Source organism: Vidua macroura, chromosome 5 (genome assembly GCF_024509145.1).
Source record: "Vidua macroura isolate BioBank_ID:100142 chromosome 5, ASM2450914v1, whole genome shotgun sequence".
Lineage (NCBI taxonomy): Eukaryota > Metazoa > Chordata > Aves > Passeriformes > Viduidae > Vidua > Vidua macroura.
The window spans coordinates 71909787-71931815 of NC_071575.1; the positions used below are offsets into that span (position 1 = coordinate 71909787).

A 22029-nucleotide genomic window follows, 5' to 3' on the forward strand; every position below is an offset into this window, starting at 1 on the left:
CTTGGATGCGGCCAGCAAGGAATCGCTGCCCACTCGCCCCGTCCTGGCTCAGAAACGTCACCAAGTGGGACAGAGTGTGCTGGAAGGTTGGGAAAGGTTGGAATGAAGCCCCCAGGATCCAGCTCCTCACGGGTGTGGATCCTGGGAGCTCGGGGCTGTCGCTGTCACACCAATCCCTTGTTTTGGTGTGGCAGGATCCGCTGGTGTCCGACACTTCCCGCGGTGTCCCGGCCGGCACGGAGGCGACAGGAGAAGGACAGAGCCTGGAGCTGGAGGCTCCGGAGGTGCCGCTGTCTGGAGGATTCCCTGAGGTGAAAAGAAACAGCAGGAAAGACGAATTTGGGGTTTTTACTGTGTCCAGTTCTGGGCTCTTCCAATCAGGAAGGACACGGAGCGTGTCCAGGGCAGGGAACGGAGCTGGGAAGGGGCTGGAGAACCAGGAAAAGCTGAGGGAGCTGGGAAGGGGCTGAGCCTGGAGCAAAGGAGGCTCAGGGGGGACCCTGTGGCTCTGCACAAGTCCCTGCCAGGAGGGGACAGCCGGGGGGGTCGGGCTGTGCTCCAGGGAACAGGGACAGGAGGAGAGGGAACGGCCTCAGGCTGGGTGGACACCAGCAGGAATTTCCCCATGGAAAGGGGGTCAGGCCTTGGCAGGGGCTGCCCAGGGAGCTTTGGAGTGCCCATCCCTGGAGGTGTCCAAGGAATCCCTGGATGTGGCACTCAGAGCTCTGGGCTGGGGACAAGGTGGGGATCAGGCACAGGTTGAGCTCCATGGTCCTGGAATTCTTTTCTATCCTGGGATTCTGTGGAGTGCTTCCTGCCCTGGCAGGGATGAATCCAGTCCTATTGTCAGGATGGATTGGGATTGTCCATGCTGGGACTGCCAGAGCTCCAGGAGCGTTTGGACAACACTCCCAGGGACAGGGTGGGATTGTTGGGATGTCCTGGGACTGGATGATCCCTGTGGGTCACTTCCCACTCAGAGCATTCCATGATTCTGTGACTCCAGAGCCCTCATTTGGAGTAACCGGAGAAATTCCAGCCACCTGCATCCTGATTAACAGCTGCTATTTATGGGAATCAGGAATTTATCCACAATTTTAAGGCTCCTCTCCATGCTGGGCTTCCTGTAGGAGGCATCTCCTGGGGTTTTATCTCCCTCTGTGGCTGGATCAGGATGATCCAATTCCTCAGAGACTTGGACAAGGTGGGACAGGACATTCCCTCTCAGCCCCAGGCTCCTTCCATGTCCTCAAGTTCTTCCCAGATTTTTCTGAGCTGGATTAGGACATTTTAGGGGCTTGAGAGGGGAGATTTGCACCAAGAGACGCAACCCTGGAGCCAGCAAAAGTTGGGGTTTGGGATACAGAGACCCCAAAACTGTCTCTGTTAAGCTTTGGGAGCCCAACCCAAACTGGAAAAAAGGATTTGGGACCATCAGAGCATCCCTCACTCCCTCAGGGAGGATTCCCTCAGGGAATTCTTCCTTTTCCATTGATGCTGATTGGATGGGTGCAAAGGAGTTAAAATTCCCAGAGCCTGACTGGACAGATCAGTGGAATTTTGAGTTTTGCCCTTATTTTATTGCAATGGAAAATGAAATTAAGAGAAAGGATAAGGATTTCTGCATGGACCAGTGTCAGGGCTTGGGAGAGGCTCCTGCTGTCCATTTTTTCCATTTTTTTCCCGGTAATTAATGGAATTTTGTTGGTGTTTATCCACCCCTCTCTGCAGAGTTTGGCTGTGCCCCCACCACATCCAGGAGATCGGCAGGAAAACCATTCCCTGGATCTCCTCCAGCCCTTGGAGGAGAGGCTGGAAGGACAAGCCCAGCAGGACACCAGCCAGGTACGTTTTCCCAAGGATTTCACACCAGGGATGGACTGGGATGCAAACCTTAATCCTGGGAGTGGCTTCTCAACATCCCTGGAGGACACCAGAGCTCCTGGAATGGGCAGGATGGCAGTGACAGAAATCCCTTGGGAAATGTTTTGTTGGTTAATTCCACAATTCTGGGGGCAAAACCATGGATAAAATGGATCCCATCTGGCCACACCATCCTTGTGTTATTCCAGTTTGGTTGACTGAAGAGTTGATGATTCCCAAGACTTTTTAAAACAGGGATAATGCAGACTCCAAACAGGGAATTTAAAATATGCCTCCTACAAGACGTTTCCTTTTCCTTCCCACTTTCCATGGATATAGAAATTCATGGATATGGTCTCAGGATATTCCACAGATATTCCAGGATATTCCTGCTATGCTCTGGAGCATCTGAGTCATTTAAAGAGGAGGATTTTAGGGTCTAGGCAGGAATTTGGGGATTTTCTCCGATCCCTAAAATCCCATTTCCCTGTTTTCCTGCCCTCCTGGGCAGAGATTCCCTTCCCAAAACCAGCCCTCTCCAGTCTGGACATCCCTATGGAATTCTTGGAAATACCCAGAGGCAGGACAGCGCCAGCTTTAAAAAGCAAAGGGAAAAATCCCTTGGATATTTCCTTGGAGCTGCAGGAACAGCATCAGCAAGGATATTTTTAAGGATGGCAAGAGGGGAATGACTGGAAGCGGGGAGATCCTGCTCCAGGAAATCCTGCTCTGGTTTGCCGAGCTCTTCCTTCCGCTCCCGTCCCTTTATCCCTGCCCTGGCTCGGGAAATGAATCCCAGGGATAATCACGGAGCTGGAATCACGACGGCTCAGCAGCCACGAGAGGGCTCCCGGCTCCAGCGGAAAATCCTGGAGTGGGAACTGCGGCTCTGGAGAGGCCGGGATGTGCCAAGAGCATCCCTGGGCTCCGCTTTTCCTCCTGGATGCTGCAGTTCCCTCTCCTGGGAATGGTCAGGCTGGAGGAACACAGAGGATGGAGCCCAAATCCATCGCCTTTGGAATGGTTTGGGGGAGGAAGGGATTTTAAGGATCATCCCATTCCATCCCCCTGCCACAGGCAGGGAATCTTCCACCATCCCGGGCTGCTCCAGCCCCAGTGCCCAGCCTGGCCTTGGACATTCCAGGGATGCAGGGGCAGCCCCAGCTGCTCTGGCAATTCCAGCCCAGCCAGGAATTCCCAATTCCCAAAATCCCACCCCAATCTCCCTTTCCCAGGGAATTCCCTCCATTCCCACCTCTCCCAGCCTGGGATTGGATCCAGCCCCACCCCGACTCTGCTCCAGGAAGGAATTTTGGGATCTGGGGGCTTCCCTGGGAAGCTCGGGACTCCAGGAAGGGTCTCCCTTCCCTTTTCCATCCCCAACTTCCATAAAAATCCCTCTGAGTTGGATTCTGAGCCTCCTTGATCCCAGAATCCCGGAATGGTTTGGGTGGGAAGGGACCTCAAATCCCATCCCATTCCAATCCACCATCCCAGGCTGCTCCAGCCTGGCCTTGGACATTCCAGGGATGCAGGGGCAGCCCCAGCTGCTCTGGCAATTCCAGCCCAGCCAGGAATTCCCAATTCCCAAGATCCCATCCATCCCTGCCCTCTGGCAGTGGGAGCCATTCCCTGTGTCCTGTCCCTGCAGGCCTTGTCCCCAGTCCCTCTGCAGCTCTCCTGGAGCCCCTTTAGGGCCTGGAATGTGCTGGAAGCTCTCCCTGGATCCTTCTCCTCTCCAGGTGAGCACCCCCAGCTCTCCCAGCCTGACTCCAGAGAGGTTCCAGCCCTGGGAGCAGCTCCATGGATTTCTCTGGATTTGCTCCAGCAGCTCCTGATGATCCCCAGTCTATCAGGAGCTTTATAAACATGGAACAACTCCCACAAAATTTTTAGGACACTCCAAACTCCCTCAGCAGCATGGGATCTGCATCCCAAGGATGTTTTCCTCGCCTGCATTTGGGGTAAAATCCCATTTATCCTCATGAGAAGGGAACAGCAGATTCCAAAGGCAGGGAGGGAGCAGCTCCCACCTCCCAGAGATGCCAAGGAGGGAGGGAACCAGTTTTCCTGCCTGTTTCCCCAGCAGCAGCAGCAGGAATGACAAATTTCCACCTGGAACAGCCTGGAACAGCCCAGGAGCTCCATCCCTGAGGAGCAATTCCTGGCAGGAGTTAATTGGAAGCAAAGGAACCGCTGGGAAGAGCGGGATGAGCCCAAATCCACGTGTCCGGAGCAGGGCTGGATACTCATCCATGGATGAGCCACTGCTTTGGGGTTATGGGACCATCCCAAAAAATTCCTGCTCCTCCATCCCTGGATTTAAGCTTATTCCTTTCCAGAGTTCGTTTGGATAAATCCCCCTCATCTCCATATGGATAAACCCACAATTGCTTCATCTTCTTCCCTGAAATCCTGTATTTTTTTTCCCTATTTTTCCCTTTCCTTTTTTGCAGGGATATTTTTTTTCCCTCTCCCTTTTATTTAGATTTTTCTCTTCCCTCCTTTTCTCCCTTCCCTCTTTTCCTTCCTTTTTTTTTTTTTTAACCCCCTGCCAGCAACAAATCATTCCTTGAGGAAGCAGCAACCTCCCAGTTTTTCTTGGAAGTGCCTCATTCCTGGAGTAGGAAACTGCCAGAATTACGGAGGAATTACAGAATTAATGGATTCTCGTTACTCCAGGCAATTTCCCAGTAAATGGGATCCCAGGGAACATTCCAAACCTCAGCCAGGTCTTGGCAACCTCTGGAATCACCTCCACGAGGATCTGTGGAGCATTTTAGAGCCATTCCCAGGGGAATGAGCAGTGGTGCCATCCCACGGTGCCACCTCTGGGGGACTTTCCCTCCTTTATCCCAAAAAATCCCACCCTGGATGGGTTCTCCCCATGCCAGCCCATCCTTCATCGCTCTTTTATCCCTTTTCCCCTCATCCTCATCCTCTTCCAGTAAAGAATTCCAGTTTTAATTGGCTCAAAATTGGTTTTTTTTTCCCCCGGTGAGCCAGAAATTTGCTGGGTTCATTATCCATGAGGTGGAATTATCCCATGGTTTGTTAAAATCCAGGAAAACAGGATGACCATCCCTGAAAACCTCACCGAGCTGCACTCACCAGCATTCCCTGGAAGTTTAGGATTTATTTTCCCTGCTTAAACCATCTAAAAATCCAGGAAATTATTGGAGGTGAATCCAGATCTTTGTTCCTAAAAAAAAAAAAAAAAAAAAAAAAAAAAAAAAAAGGGAATATCCCTAAATAACTGCACCACATCCTGACTTTTCTTTCTCCTTGCACTCCTGGAAGCTCTCAGGACATTTATGGCAAATAAATTCAATTTTTGCTTTCAGATCCAAATATTCCCCAAATATTTGCCTCAGGAAATAATCCCTGAGAATATTCTTGGTAGGAATATTCTCATTTTTCCAATAGATCATTTCCCACTGTTGCTATGGAATAGCAGGAACAATTTAGGAGCCAGGTCAGGAATTATTTTCTTTACTTTGTGTGCCTTAAGTATTCCAAATTACCACCGAGGGGCTGATTAACACGTGGCCCTTAATTGGCATTAATTGGTGGTTTATTCCAATTGGATGCTCCAGGTGCAATAAACACGGAGTTGCCCGGGAATGGCTGGAGTAGGGAGGGATTTTTAGTTCCATTTTGGAATATTTTAGGTGGGGTTTTATTGCTTTGAAACAGCCACGGATTTGTGGCCTGGTGATAAACTGGAAAATGGAATTGTGGAAATCTCAAGGTTGTGAAAGATAATTTTGGTTTATTGGTATTAATATTATTATTTTATAATTATAAGTTCATGGAATCACGGAATGGGGTGGGAAAGACCCTCAAGCCCATCCAGGGCAGGGACACCTTGCACTATCCCAGGTTGTTCCAAGCCCCATCACCTTGGACACTTCCAGGGATGAGGAATCCACAGTTTCTCTGGGAAACCTTTCCCAGGGCCTCCCCATTCCCTGGGTAAGGAATTTTTTCCTCTCACCCAATCCAATTCTCTCCTCTGTTGGTTTTAAACCATTCCCTGTCCATATATCAGGTGCTGTGTTTCCCTTCCCACAGGAAAATGGGAATTCCGACAACGGCTCCGCGATCCCAAGGCACAGATCCAGGAGATCTCATGAGCATGCGGGACACCCCACAAGGATCCCATTCCAGAGCCATCCCTGTGATCCAGGAGGAAGCACTGCCCCTTCCCTGGAGGATTCACCACCAGCTCATCCCCCCGGTGCTCCAGGAGCTCGGAAATTCCCGTCGGGATCCACGGTGAGCAATGGATCCCTGTTTTCCCACCTGGCCAAAGAGACAATGAATGTGGAAATTTAGGGATGAATATCCATAAATAAAGCAGGAAACAGCTGCTGCAGGATCCATTTTTCATTTTTCTCCATTAATTTATCCACGGAAATGAGGGAACAAAATAATCTGGTTTTTGGGGAAAACAGGACAACTGGAATCCCCTTGGAATGTCGAAGGTCTTTCCCTGTGAGGGTGGGTGGTGATAAACCTGCCCATTCCTGACAAACCTGGACATTCCAGGGATCTTTAACCCAAGATCCCAGAAATGGGGGGAAAAAAAGTTGATATTTATAAAATTTAGGAGCAAAAATTCCTATTCCCAGGAGTTAAGGATGGAAAATTCTGGATAGTTTTCCTGTAAATGGATTTCTTTGAAAGCAGGGAGTGAACCTCACCCTGCATTCCCAGGAGGAATGAGCTCATCCACACCTTCTCCAGAAATCCCAGGGTTAAAGTGGGACACCTGTGCCACTGCCAAAAGCCTGGAATTCCTCAGGAATTCCTCAGGAATTCCTTGGTCCTGGCAGCTCCCAGATGTCCCATCAGGCTGGAGCAGATGGGGAGCCTGGAGGCCACCCCAAATCCAGCCAGGAACCCTCCAAAGGATCCTGGTGATCCCTGGAAACCCCCAGCTTCCCTCTGGGAATTCCCCACTTCCTTCCTCACATCCCATTCCTCAGAGGCATCTTTTCCATGGCTCAAGGAAAAGTTTTTCCAGCTGCTCTCACACTTCCCTCTCCTCCTTTTGAATCCAAGGCATATCCAGGCCCTCATCATCCAAGGAGAATTAAGGTACGGAATTCCTCCTGTCCTGCTCTTATCCCAGGGAAGAGGCAGCTGCTCCTTTCTCCCATCCCATCCCATCCCATCCCATCCCATCCCATCCCATGGATCTCTTCCCATCCTATCCCATGGATCCCATGGATCTCATGGATCCCATCCCACAGGTCCCATCCCACGGATCCCATCCCATGGCTCCAATCCCATGGATCCCGTCCCATTCCATGGATCCCATTCCATGGATCCCATCCCATCCTATCCCATGGATCCCATGGATCTCATTGATCCCATCCCATGGATCCCATGGATCTCATGGATCCCATCCCACAGATCCCATCCCATGGCTCCCATCCCATGGATCCCATGGCTCCCATCCCGTCCCATGGCTCCCATCCCATGGCTCCCATCCCATGGATCCGATCCCATTCCATGGATCCCATTCCATGGATCCCATCCCATCCTATCCCATGGATCCCATGGATCTCGTGGATCCCATCCCATGGCTCCCATCCCATGGATCCCATGGCTCCCATCCCGTCCCATGGCTCCCATCCCATGGCTCCCATCCCATGGCTCCCATCCCATGGATCCGATCCCATTCCATGGATCCAATCCCATGGATCCCATGGATCCCATTCCATGGATCCCATTCCATGGATCCCATCCCATCCTATCCCATGGATCTCATGGATCCCATCCCACGGCTCCCATCTCATGGATCCCATTCCATGTATCTCATGGATCCCATCCCATGGATCCCATGGATCCCATCCCATCCTATCCCATGGATCCCATGGATCTCATTGATCCCATCCCATGGATCCCATGGATCTCATGGATCCCATCCCACAGATCCCATCCCATGGCTCCCATCCCATCCCATGGATCTCATGGATCCCATCCCACAGATCCCGTCCCACAGATCCCATCCCATGGATCCCATGGATCCCATCCCATCCTATCCCATGGATCCCATGGCTCCCATCCCATCCCATGGCTCCCATCCCATCCCATGGCTCCCATCCCATGGATCCCATCCCATCCCATGGCTCCCATCCCATCCCATGGATCCCATCCCATCCCAGTGCGTTTTTTCCTTGCAGAAGGAGGGAAGTGGCCCAGCAGATCCCTCCTCCCGTGGCCCAAAGGTCAGTGCTTTTATCCCACATTTTAATGCTCATTCCCAGGATAATGGTCCATTTTCCCAGAGCTGCCTCACTTTGGAAACTGAGGAATCACAGGAAAATTCCAGGAAAATCAAAATTAAATCAACAGTTTTGCCATTGGTGATGAGCAGAAATTCCAGGATGGAATCTTTCACAGCTGATCCAAACATGGGATTTGTGTTTTGGGAATTATTAATCAGTTTGGAATTCCTCCTGTCTCCTTCAAATTCATGGGATTCTTTAACACCCACAGTATCCTGGGATAGGGAAACCCTGGATTTGTCCTTTGCTCCAGGATTTGTGCTTTTCCCTCTGCATTCCCACTGCACAGAAGAATTCCCAATCCATTGTGGGAAAGCGAGTGCTGGAAATCAGGGATTCCTCCATGGATACTTGCCAAAAACCGCAGCAGGAACGTGGGCAGCACCCACCTGCTGCAAAGAGGGAAGGGAAAATTCCTTGGAAGAGTGAATTTTTGGGATTGATTTTTTTTGGCGGGGGTGGGGGGGGATTGGTTGTTTTCCAGGGAGAAATGGGAGCTCCTGGATCCCCTGGAGACAAAGGAGAAAAGGTAGGGATGGGATTTTCCAGCCTGATCCTTTGAAACCAGAATTCCCTGTGCTGAGAGGGTCTGGAAAGGGAAAGGCAGTTGGGAATACGCCCATGGAGAGGACGATCAGGTCCAGTGGAAACTGGGATTGGCACGTTCCCACCTTTATCCCCGAACCTTCCTGGGGGTTTTGTTCCCAAATTCCAGCAGTTTTTCCACACTTCTGCCGCGCTCAGGAGGAAAATCAAAATGTAAAGGTTGGATTTAGTGATTTTTGAGGAATTTCCCGACCTAAATGACGGAATTATTCTATCCTACGATTCCAAACATTCAAGCAGTGCGAAGAGGGAAGGGAAAGTTCCTTGGAATGATGAATTTTTGGGATTGAAGGGGTTGCTGGCTGTTTTCCAGGGAGAAACGGGAGCTCCTGGAGCCCGTGGAGACAAAGGAGAAAAGGTAGGGATGGGGTTTTCCAGTCTGATCCTTTGAAATTCTAGCAGTTTCCCCCACATCTGCCACGCTCAGGAGGAAATACGAAATTTAAAGGTTGGATTTAGTGATTTTTGAGGAATTTTCCAGCCTAAATTATGGAATTATTGTGTTCTATAAAACTGAAAATTCAAGGGGGGGGGGTCCCCAATGTTCATTTTCTGCTGGATAAGAGAACTAAAAGATGGGATGGGCAAGGAAATTCCAGCCCTGGCACGAGGGTAGGGATGGAAAAAATGCCACAAAAAATTTCACTTCACTGGACACTTTGGGCAGTGAAATGTTTTATTATTTATTATTAATAAATAATTAAACAAAAATGTCTTCATCAGAATTATTTCTTACGGAGAAGCTGAAACTCCCAGGATGGGACAGAACAGTGCATGATACCGAAGTAATTAAATTAATTTAAATTAATTATTTCGGTCTTCGAAAAGAATTCATTTATTTAAAGCAATTGTTTTTAAAGCAATTAATTATTATTTTATCATATTTATTATTTATTTTTAAGCCATTTCCTTAAAATTAGCCAAAAACCCCAATAATTGAAGTAGAGATTGATGTCACTCAGCCTGACAATGACCAGAGAGGGGCGTTTGATGTCCCCTCTCATCCCATCACTGAATTCCTTGGAATTAGGGCGTTTTCCCAGCTTTTCCCCCACATTCCAGGCAGAGAATCCCTGGAAGTCTCTTGCTCAGGTGTGACAATTCCATGACCTTGGAATCCTCTCTTTATTCCCCAGGGCGCCAAAGGAGACCAAGGGGAAGAAGGTCAAAAGGTAAAGGACAAAGCTGGTGCCAGCCAGGGGTGACTTTTCCTCCTTTTCCCATATCCCAACTTCCCGCCTCGGGATCAGCGTCCAGGTCACCTCCTGAGGTGTGGCTGGGGACTGGGAGGAGATTCCAGGAGGATCACAGGGACAGGACACCCTGGGAATGAGTCGTGAATGCCAGGGAATGTGTCTGGCCCAGAATCCTGGGATACCATTCCTGGGAATATTCCAGGAGGATCACACAGACAGGACACCTTGGGAATGAGTCATGAATGCCAGGGAATGTGCATGACCCAGAGTTTTGGGATAACATTCCCAGGAATATTCCAGGAGGATCACACGGACAGCACACCTTGGGAATGAGTCATGAATGCCAGGGAATGTGTCTGGCCCAGAATCTTGGGATACTGTTCCCAGGAATGTTCCAGGAGGATCACACAGACAGGACACCTTGGGAATGAGTAGTGAATTCCAGGGAATGTGTCTGGCCCAGAATCTTGGGATAACGTTCCCAGGAATATTCCAGGAGGATCACACAGACAGGACACCTTGGGAATGAGTCATGAATGCCAGGGAATGTGTCTGGCCCAGAATCTTGGGATACTGTTCCCAGGAATGTTCCAGGAGGATCACATGGACAGGGCACCTTGGGAATGAGTCATGAATGCCAGGGAATGTGTCTGACCCAGAATCCTGGGATACTGTTCCCAGGAATGTTCCAGGAGGATCACACAGACAGGACACCTTGGGAATGAGTAGTGAATTCCAGGGAATGTGTCTGGCCCAGAATCTTGGGATAACGTTCCCAGGAATATTCCAGGAGGATCACACAGACAGGACACCTTGGGATTGAGTCATGAATGCCAGGGAATGTGTCTGACCCAGAACCTTGGGATAACATTCCCGGGAATATTCCAGCTCCCTCTTTTCCAGAGCTGATTCCCAGGAGTTTCGTCTCTCCAGCTCAGATCATCCAGAGGAGATGAGGGCTCTGCAGGAACCCTTGGAATGGGATCAGCTGTGGGATTTCAGCTGGATCTCCACGGAGCAGCGCAAGCCAAACTCTCCCTGTGCTGGGTTTACACTGGAAGGAGAATTCCTGATTTTTCCCGACTTTCTTTTCACAGGGAGAACCAGGAATTGGGTTCAGAGGTCCCATTGGCCAGGCTGGGCCACCTGGACTTAAGGTAAGGTTGAATCTCGCTTGGAATTTTTTTTTTTTTTCCCTGGGTTTTTCCTCTTTGTCATCCTGGTTTTCCACTGCTGGGTGTGGAGCATGGAAGTGGCTGCGAGAAAGCACCAAAATCATCCTGGGAAAATGGGAGAAGGATTTGGGATAGAGGGAATGCTCTGTGTCCTCCAAAGGGCCATTCCAGAGGGAGATCCTGAGGATAAATATGGAATCATAGGAGGGTTTGGGCTGACCCCTCTGCAATCAGCAGGGACATCCTCAGGCTGGGAAAAAAAAATTCCAGGGAATTGTGGGCTCGGCAGGAATGAGTTCCAGATATCCCTGGAATACTTGAATTCACCACAGGAGCTAAAGGCTCTGTCCTTATTTAGCCATGGAAAAGCCCTTTTGTCACCAAAACTTGGGAAGAAAAGACATCCCGAAGTTCAGTGACAATTTCTCCAGCCCTTGGATCTCCTCATGGATCAGGAGTGGAAGTGGTGTCCCAAATTCCCCACACTGGTTGTGGGAATTCGAGGAGACATCCCAGACTTTCTCCAGGACCTCCAGCAAATCCCACCCAATATCCCAATTCCTTGTGATTCCCTCACCAGGGCGAGCCAGGGGCTCCAGGACCTCCAGGAGCTCAGGGCATCCAAGGAATTCGTGGCAACGCCGGCACTCCCGGATCCCAGGGGGACAGAGGGGCTCCAGGTGTGCCCGGAATTCCAGGAGAGAAGGTGAGGGAACACCATGGGTTGTGTTTGTCACCTCAAGGTGACCACAATGAGCAAACTGCCCGTGCCAGGTGGCTCCTGTGGGCCAAACCTCCACAATTCCAGGTCTTCCTGAGCCTGGAGGTTGTCAGGGAAGTGGGGGAAAAAATCCCTGTTGGGAAAGGAAAGGTACCAGGAATTGTTGGAACGATGGGATGCTCCTCAGGTTCCAAAACAGTGGAGCTCCCAGCAAGTTGTTCTTCCTGGGAATTTAATGGTGTGGCTGGAGGAGGGGACTGGGAAGGAGTGGCAGCTGGAATGTTGGGATCATTAATCCCTGGGAGCGGAGGGAGGAATCCCAGAATCCCAGGATCACTGAGGTTGGGAAAGCCCTCCAAGGTCACGGGGTCCAGCTGTGCCAAATCCCCAGTGAGTGCCACCTCCAGGAATTCCTTGGACACCTCCAGGCATGGGGACTCCAAACCTCCCTGGGCAACCCCTGCCAAGGCCTGACCCTCCTTTCCATGAGGAAATTCCTGCCAGTGCAAGGAACACTCGGATCCATGCTCCTGCTTTTGTCTGGATCAGGGAAGTTGGGACCTTTCCCATCCGTGTGTTCTCCTCTCAAAGGCTCTTGTTTTCCAGGGGGAACGTGGGAGGAGAGGCCGGAGTGGATCTCCTGGGCCCGCGGGACCATCGGGATTCCCAGGAAAAGAGGTGGACTTGTACATATTCCCTGTGCCTTTTGGGCGGGATGGATGAGGGATCTGGGCTTGGATGGGCTTCGATCCTCTGGGAATGTTGGGATAGGAGAGCACTGAGCACTTCCAAAGCAAATCCTCCCTTTTATTTTGTTCTCCTTGTCCTACAGGGAATTCCTGGGACACCTGGACCCAAAGGCAACAAGGTCAGTGCAACCCTCCCGGGAAAGTCACGAGCAGAAATCCTGGGATGGGAATGGGACAGATCCCTGCCTTCTCCTGGCTCCTCATCCCTGACCCCATCCTACTCCATCCCATTCCACCCTCACTCCCTTCCTCCCATGGTTCCTGGAGCAGCCTCCCGAGAGAATAGCAGAAAATCCATGGAATTGAGTCTCCTGAGTCTTTCTGGGATTTCAATCCTGGCCAAACTAATCGGGAATTGTGTGGTGGGGTTTCCCTGCTCCCGGTGACACCTCTGGAATTCTCTGCTTTCCAGGGAGAAGTTGGTGTTGGAGCTGCTGGTCCAAGAGGTCCCCATGGATTCCCTGGCCCTCGGGTAGGTCTGTCCATAAATATTCCAGGCTTGGATTCCTGCAGGCCCCTTTGGAGGCAGCTTTATCATACATCACCTCCCTCCCACCCATCCCAGAAATTCCTGAAGGGTTTCAGGCAGCAAAATTCCCTTTTCATCCTATCCCTGAGAAGTTTTGGTCTCGTTCCGGCAAAGATGGAGTCGGAGGCCGCGTTTAAATTTGCTGCTCCTGTGGCTGTCCCACAAATAAATCGGGATTTTATGGCCCCATCCATCAGGACAAACTCCCCACCTGCTTTGGGATGAGGCCCCCGAGGCAAAACACTCCCTGGAAATGTCAACAGCTGTGGGTAAACCTCGCTGGAGCTTCATTATCCAAAGGAAATGATGGAATAACGTTTCTTCTCTTCCGACTCCAGCATAAATCTAAATCCCAGGATCTCAGGTTGTGTTGGCTTCATATGGGAGACCTAAATTTGGCCTCAGTTATTTGGAATTTGGGCAATTCCTGAGGTTTAAAGGCAGGTCCTGTTGGGTCAACTCAAGGAGGTCTCCATGGACCCTCCAGCGCTGCTCTCATCCCAATCCATAAGAACACCCGGCATCTAATCCTGACAGAGGGAAAAAGAGGTTGGACAAGTCCTCTGGAGACAGGGAATTCTGCCTGCCCCATTCCCAGCAGGATGGTTTGTGGGTTTGGGATTCCCTGTGTGCCTCATTCCTCCTTGCTATCCCTGCCCCTCTGCGTCCCCCAGGGTGACGAGGGCATCGTGGGAATGCGGGGTCCCCCTGGAATGATGGTGAGTGTTCCAATATTCCCGGAAAACCGCGGATCCACGGCTGGCAGAATCCCCACGAGCCATGAGAGAAATACAAGGGGATTCTTCCGGTGGGAAATAGAGATTTGGGATCCTGAATTCCAGTGGGATGGGGGAGTGGAAATCCTGTGAATTCCTTACTGTCCTTGTCCATTTGGGTGGCTCATCCCAAAGTTTGGAAGCCCTCCTGGAATATCAATCCCTCCCTGCTGTTGTCAGGTCTGCTGGAATTTCAGGAATTTCACGGCAGGAATTTCAGGTTCTTGTTCCACTGGAGGGGGCTGGGTAGGGGGAGACACAAAAAGCAGATGGAATTTGGGTAAACTCATTATTATTTATTAATTATTATTTATTAGGCTGTTATTTTTCATGGAATGAAAGGAAGAGGATTTTTTAATAAGGACACGGAGCAATAGGAAGTGGGAAATGCTTTGAACTGGAATAGGGCAGGGATAAATGGGATATTGGGAAGAAATTCTTCCCTGTGAGGCTGGGGAGGCCCCGGCAGAGAATTCCCAGAAAAAATTGTGGCTGCCCCATCCCTGGAAGTGTCCAAGGCCAGGTTAGACGAGGCTTGGAACGCCCTGGGATAGTGGAAGGTGTCCCTGCAGATGGAAATTCCCATCTTCCTGCATATTCCCGGGAATTTAGCAAACAGGGGTGACCACGATGGCTTTTCACCTCCCCAAATTTGCTTCCCGTCCTGCCTTGGCCTCCATGGGATCTGGAGATCCCCATCAAGGATCCACCTCCACCTTGGAGGAACCTCTTGGAGGAACCCCGGCTTTTCCTTGATGTTGAGGGTCCAAAAATCCCAGCGGGATTCTCAAAACGAGGGAATTTGGCTGAATTTATCCGCCTGCCAGGAGATCCCGGTGGATTAAAGTAGGAGCTCCTGTGCTGGTTCTTCCAGCGGATTTTCCATGCTGGAGCCCACCCCTGGAAGCAGCTCTGCCTTTGGATGGAGGCTGCTCTTTCCCAACTTTCCTGCCTTCCCACCTTCCACCTGTTTTTGTGGATCCTTAAGTATTTTTTATGTGTTTTTCCAGGGTCCAAAAGGCTTCCCAGGCATGAAAGGCCAAAGAGTAAGAACTGATCTTATCTACAAAACTTATTTTATCTGCAGCTCTTATCTTATCTACAAATCTTGTTTTATCTACATCTGTTATCCTATCTACAACTCTTACCTGCAGCTCTTATCTTCACTTTGTTCCCTGGTGTTGTGGGCAGCAGCTGCCCTTTAAAACCAGTGGGAATCATCCCAGGATCTCCTGGGAATGCACTGGGAGAGCCCCTGGATCAGCCTTTGGGAATCATCCCAGGATCTCCTGGGAATGGACTGGGAGAGCCCCTGGATCAGCCTTTGGGAATCATCCCAGGATCTCCTGGGAATGCACTGGGAGAGCCCCTGGATCAGCCTTTGGGAATCATCCCGGGATCTCCTGGGAATGGACTGGGAGAGCCCCTGGATCAGCCTTTGGGAATCATCCCAGGATCTCCTGGGAATGGACTGGGAGAGCCCCTGGATCAGCCTTTGGGAATCATCCCAGGATCTCCTGGGAATGCACTGGGAGAGCCCCTGGATCAGCCTCGTGTGCTCTGCACTCCAGCTCCTATTCCATACGGATTCCATTAAAATATTTGAGGGAGAAATTTGGGAAATCCTTCATTTTTAGGATGCCATCATCCCACCCCTGCAGGATGGAGGTGCTGAATCCCATTGGGATGGGAAATCCAGCAGCAGTCCCACATTGTGCTGAGCATTGAGTCAGGAAAACCATCTCAGTCCTCTGGGGTTTTGTTCATTGTCAGTGCCACAAATTTGGGTTTTCCACATCATTTCATGGCGAGCTGAGGGTTTTCCGGAGTGTCCAGAGGATCTGGCTTCCAGCTCCAGGAGGTTTTAGTGGCTTGGAGTGGGAATCAATGACCTGAGCAACACAAGAGGCAATAAAAAGGGAATAATTCACCTTTTTTTTTTCCTTTTCCTGTTTTTAGGGTGATCGGGGACTTGTGGGACCAAAGGGAGAACGAGTAAGGACATCCCAGATTTTTTGGGGTTTTCCTTTCACTGTGTGGCTGCCAGAAAAGCCTGGATCCATCCTCTCCTTGTTGTGCCTATAAAATTAAGAGGAGGCAACACCTGGGTTCTCCCCCTCCTTTTTGGGGGTCTCCACCAGTTTAAATCAAATTTTTTGATTCCATCCTCACACTGGAAACATCCCTGGGAGCTGAGTTTGTGAGATGGATTTTATGGGATCCTACAAAGCACAACAATAAAAAAAAAAAAAAAAAAAAAAGAGAAAGTAATTTTGGGAACAATTTGCCTGACAGGTAATGGGAAAATAACTCCTCAAGTGCTCCTGGAAAATGCTCAGGAACCGCTGAACTCGTGCCCGGCGTTTTGTTAAGTCCCTTCCTGGCCGGAATGGCTCTTTGGAAAATGAGGTTTTGGAAAAGCTCCGTGATGATGCCGCCTTTGAGTCACGCAATATTCCGTGATTAAGGCCCATTTGTCTCTGAGGAAGCTCCTCTGGAAAGGAACTCGCCCCGGAGACCAATCAATTCTTAATTTGCTTTGTGAGGAGGCCTCGGAGCTCTTCCCAAGCCGAAGGAATGTGGGATGAGTTTTCCAAAGGATGCCTTCGTAAAAGATGAGGTGGAATCGGAGATAAAACGGGAGCCGGAGGGAAAAAATGGCTTGGGTTTGTTCCACCTGATTGCAGCTTAATTTTCCATCTCGTTCTCCCTGGATCAATGTGGGAATAACTCCATGGATCCCAGGGTTGGATTAAACTGCAGGATTTTTTGTCTCCCTTCTATTCCCAAAATTTGTTGAGCCCCATCCTGCCTCTGTTAGAGAGCTGGGAAGCAGGAATGTGTATGAAACCAGAATTCGGGCAGGGTCCCGTGGAGAGGGTTGGGCAGAGTCCAAAAAATGCCGGATTTTTGGGAATATTGACGGATGTGGAGCTGTTAAAACCCCAGCAAGGCAGAATCACCCAGACTGGGAATATTTGCACTGAAGGGAGTTGAGTGAAGGGAATTTTTTCTCCGAAGGGAACCCAGCTGCCCACCTTTGGAGACGCACCCATCCCTTCTCCAGAGCAGAGACATTCCTTGGAATAGCCGGGATTCCACTCCCTGAGGAGCTCGGCGCGGATGTGTCCGTGGGGTCCCTGTGGCTCCCAGGGGTGGCACTTTGGGGTGTCACCTCCCAAAACCTCCCTCTAAGGGGTGACCTCGGTGCCATTCCTCAGCTCCGGCTGCATCCATAAACCAGGACACCACGGACAGCTCCATTCCCTGTTCCTGCCGGCGGCCGCTTCCCACCGCTGGGAAGGGCTGGAAATCCCGACCCCCTGAGTGCCACGGGTCGCTCACGGAATGTATCCCGGCACTGGGATCAGGGAATGATCCCGTTGTCCATTTCCATCCCGGAGAAATGCGCTGGGATAATGCCAGCGGGCTCCAACATTTTTAGGGACGGCAGGTCACTGGGAAACCTCAGGATTTGGGGTTTTCTGGGCACGTTCACGATCCAGCTTCTAATTAAGGTTGATTAACCCTAACAATTAACGCTGTTGTTAATCACTGCGTTCCCAGTGGGATCCATCAGCTCCCGGTGGATCCCTTTCCCTGTTTCTCCTTTCTCCAGGGTGAATCCATGACAATTTTTGGACCTCAGGGCTACAAAGGCACCAAAGGAGATCCCGTAAGTTTGGCTTTCCAAGCTGTCCCTTCCCTGCTCGGGATCAGCGCTGGGAAGCAGCGCTTGGATCCAGCTGGATCCTTCCAGGAGAGGTGGAATAATTCAAATCCACCCATTCCTGGTTTTCCTTTCAGGGTGAGCAGGGACTGCCAGGTTTTGATGGAGACAAAGGCGAGAAGGGAGAGGACGGACCCGTAGGAGAAAAGGTGGGAAGTTCCCAAAGCCTGTGAGGAAGGGACTGAGGGTGGTAAACGGAATTCCCAGAAAAATTATGGATGCCTCTGGATCCCTGGAATTACCCAAGGCCAGGTTGGGCGAGGCTTGGAGCAACCTGGGATCATGGAGGGTGTCCCGTGGCTGGGATCGGAACTGGGTGATCTTTAAAGTCACTTCCATCCCGAACCATCCTGGGATTCTCCGGCCTCTGCTGGAAAACACAGCCACACCCAACTCTGGCACGGGCAGGGAGAGGAGGGGGCTGGGCAGGGGGACCCCAAACACATCCCATTGCTCAGGTGTCCCACTGGGAATAGCCACCATTCCATTCCCACATCCCCCTCTCCCTCCAGGAGCCATCCCTGCTCCTGGAGCCTCTGGAATGCTCTTGGTGAGGCTTGGATGGCTCCTGAGTCCCTGTTGTGTCCCCTGGGTGGTGGCAGAGCTCCTCCCTCTCCCTCTGCTCCCCAGGAGCTCATCCCAGGTCCCAACCCAGCCGTGTTTTCCTGGGAGGAATCATGGAATTCTCCCACTCCCAGCTGAGTCACAGCTCCCGTCTCCGTGTGCTACTCATCCCAATTTCCATCTCACGGAAATGGATTTGGCCTCACAAGCCTGACCCAGGACTGAATAAATTGAAGTTCCCACAGCAACCGTGACACATCCAGCTCCTGTTATTTCCCACGGGAAGCTGGATCCCGGTGTAGTCCGGGTGGGAATTGCCTGATCCAAGGTGGGCACGTCCCTTGGGAAGAGGCAGATCCTGCCCTTTTCTGATCCCGCTGCTCACGTCCCCAAAGTGAAGGAAACTCTTGGAGATTCTCCCATGTGTTTTTTAAAGTCGGATAAAATTCCATGTATTTCATGCGTCCGGTTGGACTCTGATGAAAAATCCGCCATAAAAATTAATCCATAAAAAAGAACCCATTAAAATAATCCAGAAAAAAAATAATCCATGAAAAATTATCCATAAAATAACACACAAACATCTCCTCTTGGATAAATATCTGGATGACTTTGGAGAGTGGAATCTCCAGCCCCAGTGAGCCCAGCAGGGACTTCTCCTGGATTTTTGGCAGAGATACGGCTCATCCCGAGGATCCAAACCTTCTTCCTGCCTCTTCTCCTTCAATCCTCACCACTGGGCAAGGAATCTTTTCCGTAACAATTCCCAGAGGTTCCTGCCAAGTCCTGGCACTGGTGGCTTTCTTCCCGACCCTGGGATGGAATTTTGATATGGAAATGGTGCTTTTGGTCATCTTCGTTATCTCCATGGGTTTTTCCATGGATAAATTCCAGAGAGTAGGTGCTCACAATGTATTTAACAGGGATTTTAACATTTTAGGGAATCAAAGGAGAAGCTGGATCCAAGGGAATGATGGGACTTTTCGGGAGCAGAGGACCCGTTGGACAGAAGGTGAGCTCCACACTTGAGGCATCTCCTGCCAGGACTGCAGTGGAAAATCCCATCCCGGTTTTCCCATGGGATATAATCCCTCATTCCCTCCCCAAAATTGCTGATTGGAATGATTGAAGCTCTGGAAAAGCAGGAGCAGCTGCACTTTTCCAGGAAAATCCTGAGGATTTTAAAGGAGCAGAGCGCTCTGGGAGGTTTTCCAGGCTGGAATGGTCACTAAGGAGTTGCTGGAATGTCAATATTCCAGGAGGGAGGTGAGAGATGTTCTCCAAGCTCCGTTTAGAGCCGGTGCAATCCAGTGTTTTCCAGCTGGGATATTTGGGATATCCCACTGTCCTTCCAGCTGCTGCTGTAAGGAGCTCCTCAAAGCTCTCCTTGTCCCTTTTCCAGAATTCCTACAGCATTCCCTGTTTCCAGAGGGATCTCAGCTCTTCCCCAGGGTAACTCATCCCCGCTTTCCTTGCAGGGGGAGCCAGGAGAACCGAGCTCGCCGGGATCTTCTGTGAGTCAGAAAACGTTTCCCTGTCTTCCCAAACTCTGGGCCCTGGTCCTCTCCCAGGCCAGGAATTTGGGAAAGGGTGGGAAGAGGCCGTGGGAACTCAGAGCTGCTCCCTGAAGTCCGTGTTCCAAGAGGTTTTGCTGGAAAACCAGCTTGGATATCAGGGATCACAGCCAGAGGTTTGGGGTTATGGCCTGTGGAAGAAATTCCTCTCTGTGAGGTTCCAGATGCCCTGGAATTCCCAGAAAATTATGGATACCCCATCCCTGGAAGTGTCCACGGCCAGGTTGGAAGGGGCTTGGAGCAGCCTGGAATAGTGGAAGGTGTCCCTGTCCTTGGGATTGGAACTGGATGGGCTTTGAGGTCCCTTCCCACCCAAACCATTCCGTGATTCCATGATTTTGCATTAAGGAACACAAGAAAAACACATTTATTTAATGTTTTTAATGCCTTTGGTGTATTCACCCCAAGTGGAAAAGTCTCCAAGCTCCAAAGACTCTCAGAATCGTGGAATCATGGAACATTTGGAGTTGGGAAGGACCCACCAGGGTCATCGAGTCCAGCTCTTAAATTAAGGGCCCAAACTCCAAATTTCCAAGGTTGTCCAAAGAAATAAGTCCCCGTTGCTTCCTGGTCACAGCCACGGAATTATTGACAGGCCTGGAATCCCGAGTGGGAATTGCTCCCTGAGGAAAAGGCCCTCATCCAATTAGTTATCTTATTATTATTATTAATAATTGTAAATAATCTTCTGAGCACTTGGCCAAAGCCTCGAGGCCGGAACGTGCTGCAAGACCTGGGATCAGCACTGCTCGGTGTTGGATTGAGGATATTTATGGGATTGTTTTGTAGGGAACCCCTGAATCCATGGGGTGAATCCATCCAGGAATAGAGCAAAGTTTGCTGAGTGCAAAGGGATCCCAGCATCCTGGTTTTCCCTGGATTTTAGGGGATAATAACTCCCACAGAGTGGTGACCTGCCATCCACCATCGGAGCAAAGCAAAGGAATCTTCCTTTTGGAAAGATCCTGGGATTCTGCTGGTGCAGGGCAAAGCTGGGATTTGATCCCTCACCACATTCCCAAAATTGTGAAAGCCAGATCCGAGCTGGGACGCTGCAGGAAGACCCAGGATAAATTCTGGAATTCATCCCACCTGGGGCTACCTCTGCCAGGTTCACTTCCCACTGGTTTTATTGGAAGATTTAGGGAATTCTCACCCATCATTCCCATCCATTCAGGCACCTGAGGGAGGATCCTGATGGGAATTAAGCTCCCACTTCATTTCCTAAGCTCTCCCACTTTGATTATTCCTTCCCTGAGTTATTCTCGAGCCGTCCATCATTCCCCAAATCCTCATTCCCCCTTTTCCCGAGGACAGAACTCCCATCCTGCCTGGATCCAACGCCAAATCTTCCAGGCAAAGCCTCATGCTCCTCATTTTCCTTCATTTCCCTCTAATCCCATCTTTTTTATTCCCACAAATTGCCAACAATTGCAGCTCGTGCTGAATTCCCTGGCAGTGATTTCGGCGCCCTCATCCATTTACTCTCCCGATTTTCTGATCCATGGAAGTTCCCAACCGAGCTGACAGCATTTGTGTCTTCTCCCTGCAATTATTCCTCGGAAAATTTCAATGGATCCACTTGACTTCACACACGGGTCCAGTTTTGATATTCCAGGCGCCTCCTCCTCCTTTCCCCTCTTTTCTAAAAGCTCTGCTCCCTTTTTATTTTGCCGTTCCTGCCTCTCTTCCCTCTTTGATGTTCCAATTGCTGCTTTTTATTCCCATTAACTCGTCATTTGGATCATGGGCTCAAGCTTCCAGCTCCTCTCCTTTATTCCCTGTGATTGTGCATTAAAATAACGACGGGTTAACCCGTTATTTTCCCCAAAGCTCTGATTTTTAATGCTCTTTTCTCTCATTTCTTGCTCCCCGTTTTGGTTTTCCGAGGATTCTGAATCCCTGGAGTCTGGAGGGCACCAGACTCGGAGCTCAGCAGGAGTGGGAATGGTTTATAAGCAGGAATTTGAGTTTATGATGGATATTAAGTTTCCCAGGAAAACTGGGATTGCACAGAATCCTAAAACGCTGAAGTTTGGAGCATTCCCTTCCAGATCCTCTCCTTCCAAACCCCCCGCCAAGGGGAATTTTCCACTAAACCAGGCAATTCCCACCCCAAACACCAAATTTTTTTTGGGGGGGGAAAGGAGCTCAAAACTGCAGCAAACAATCCTGCCCAGAACCCAACAACAGGGAAGGGCTAAAACCACGGCTGGAGCTCCGAGGTGGAGATTCCATTTGCATCAT

The 22029-nt window shown here is 50.4% G+C and overlaps 1 protein-coding gene across 1 annotated transcript in view; it reads left to right on the top strand.

Moving 5' to 3' along the window:
• Positions 1-22029, top strand: part of LOC128808122 (collagen alpha-1(VII) chain-like) — a 101283-nt gene that overhangs the window by 59603 nt on the left and 19651 nt on the right. Inside the window, exons 53-72 of the mRNA XM_053978950.1 lie at positions 195-311; positions 1732-1845; positions 5938-6141; positions 6931-6966; positions 8058-8102; positions 8647-8691; positions 9082-9126; positions 9905-9940; positions 11062-11121; positions 11720-11845; positions 12467-12538; positions 12693-12728; positions 13022-13081; positions 13813-13857; positions 14925-14960; positions 15874-15909; positions 17534-17590; positions 17722-17793; positions 19149-19220; positions 19687-19722. Coding sequence (XP_053834925.1) covers positions 195-311; positions 1732-1845; positions 5938-6141; positions 6931-6966; positions 8058-8102; positions 8647-8691; positions 9082-9126; positions 9905-9940; positions 11062-11121; positions 11720-11845; positions 12467-12538; positions 12693-12728; positions 13022-13081; positions 13813-13857; positions 14925-14960; positions 15874-15909; positions 17534-17590; positions 17722-17793; positions 19149-19220; positions 19687-19722 — 1350 coding nt within the window. The remainder of the gene's footprint in view (positions 1-194; positions 312-1731; positions 1846-5937; positions 6142-6930; positions 6967-8057; positions 8103-8646; positions 8692-9081; positions 9127-9904; positions 9941-11061; positions 11122-11719; positions 11846-12466; positions 12539-12692; positions 12729-13021; positions 13082-13812; positions 13858-14924; positions 14961-15873; positions 15910-17533; positions 17591-17721; positions 17794-19148; positions 19221-19686; positions 19723-22029) is intronic.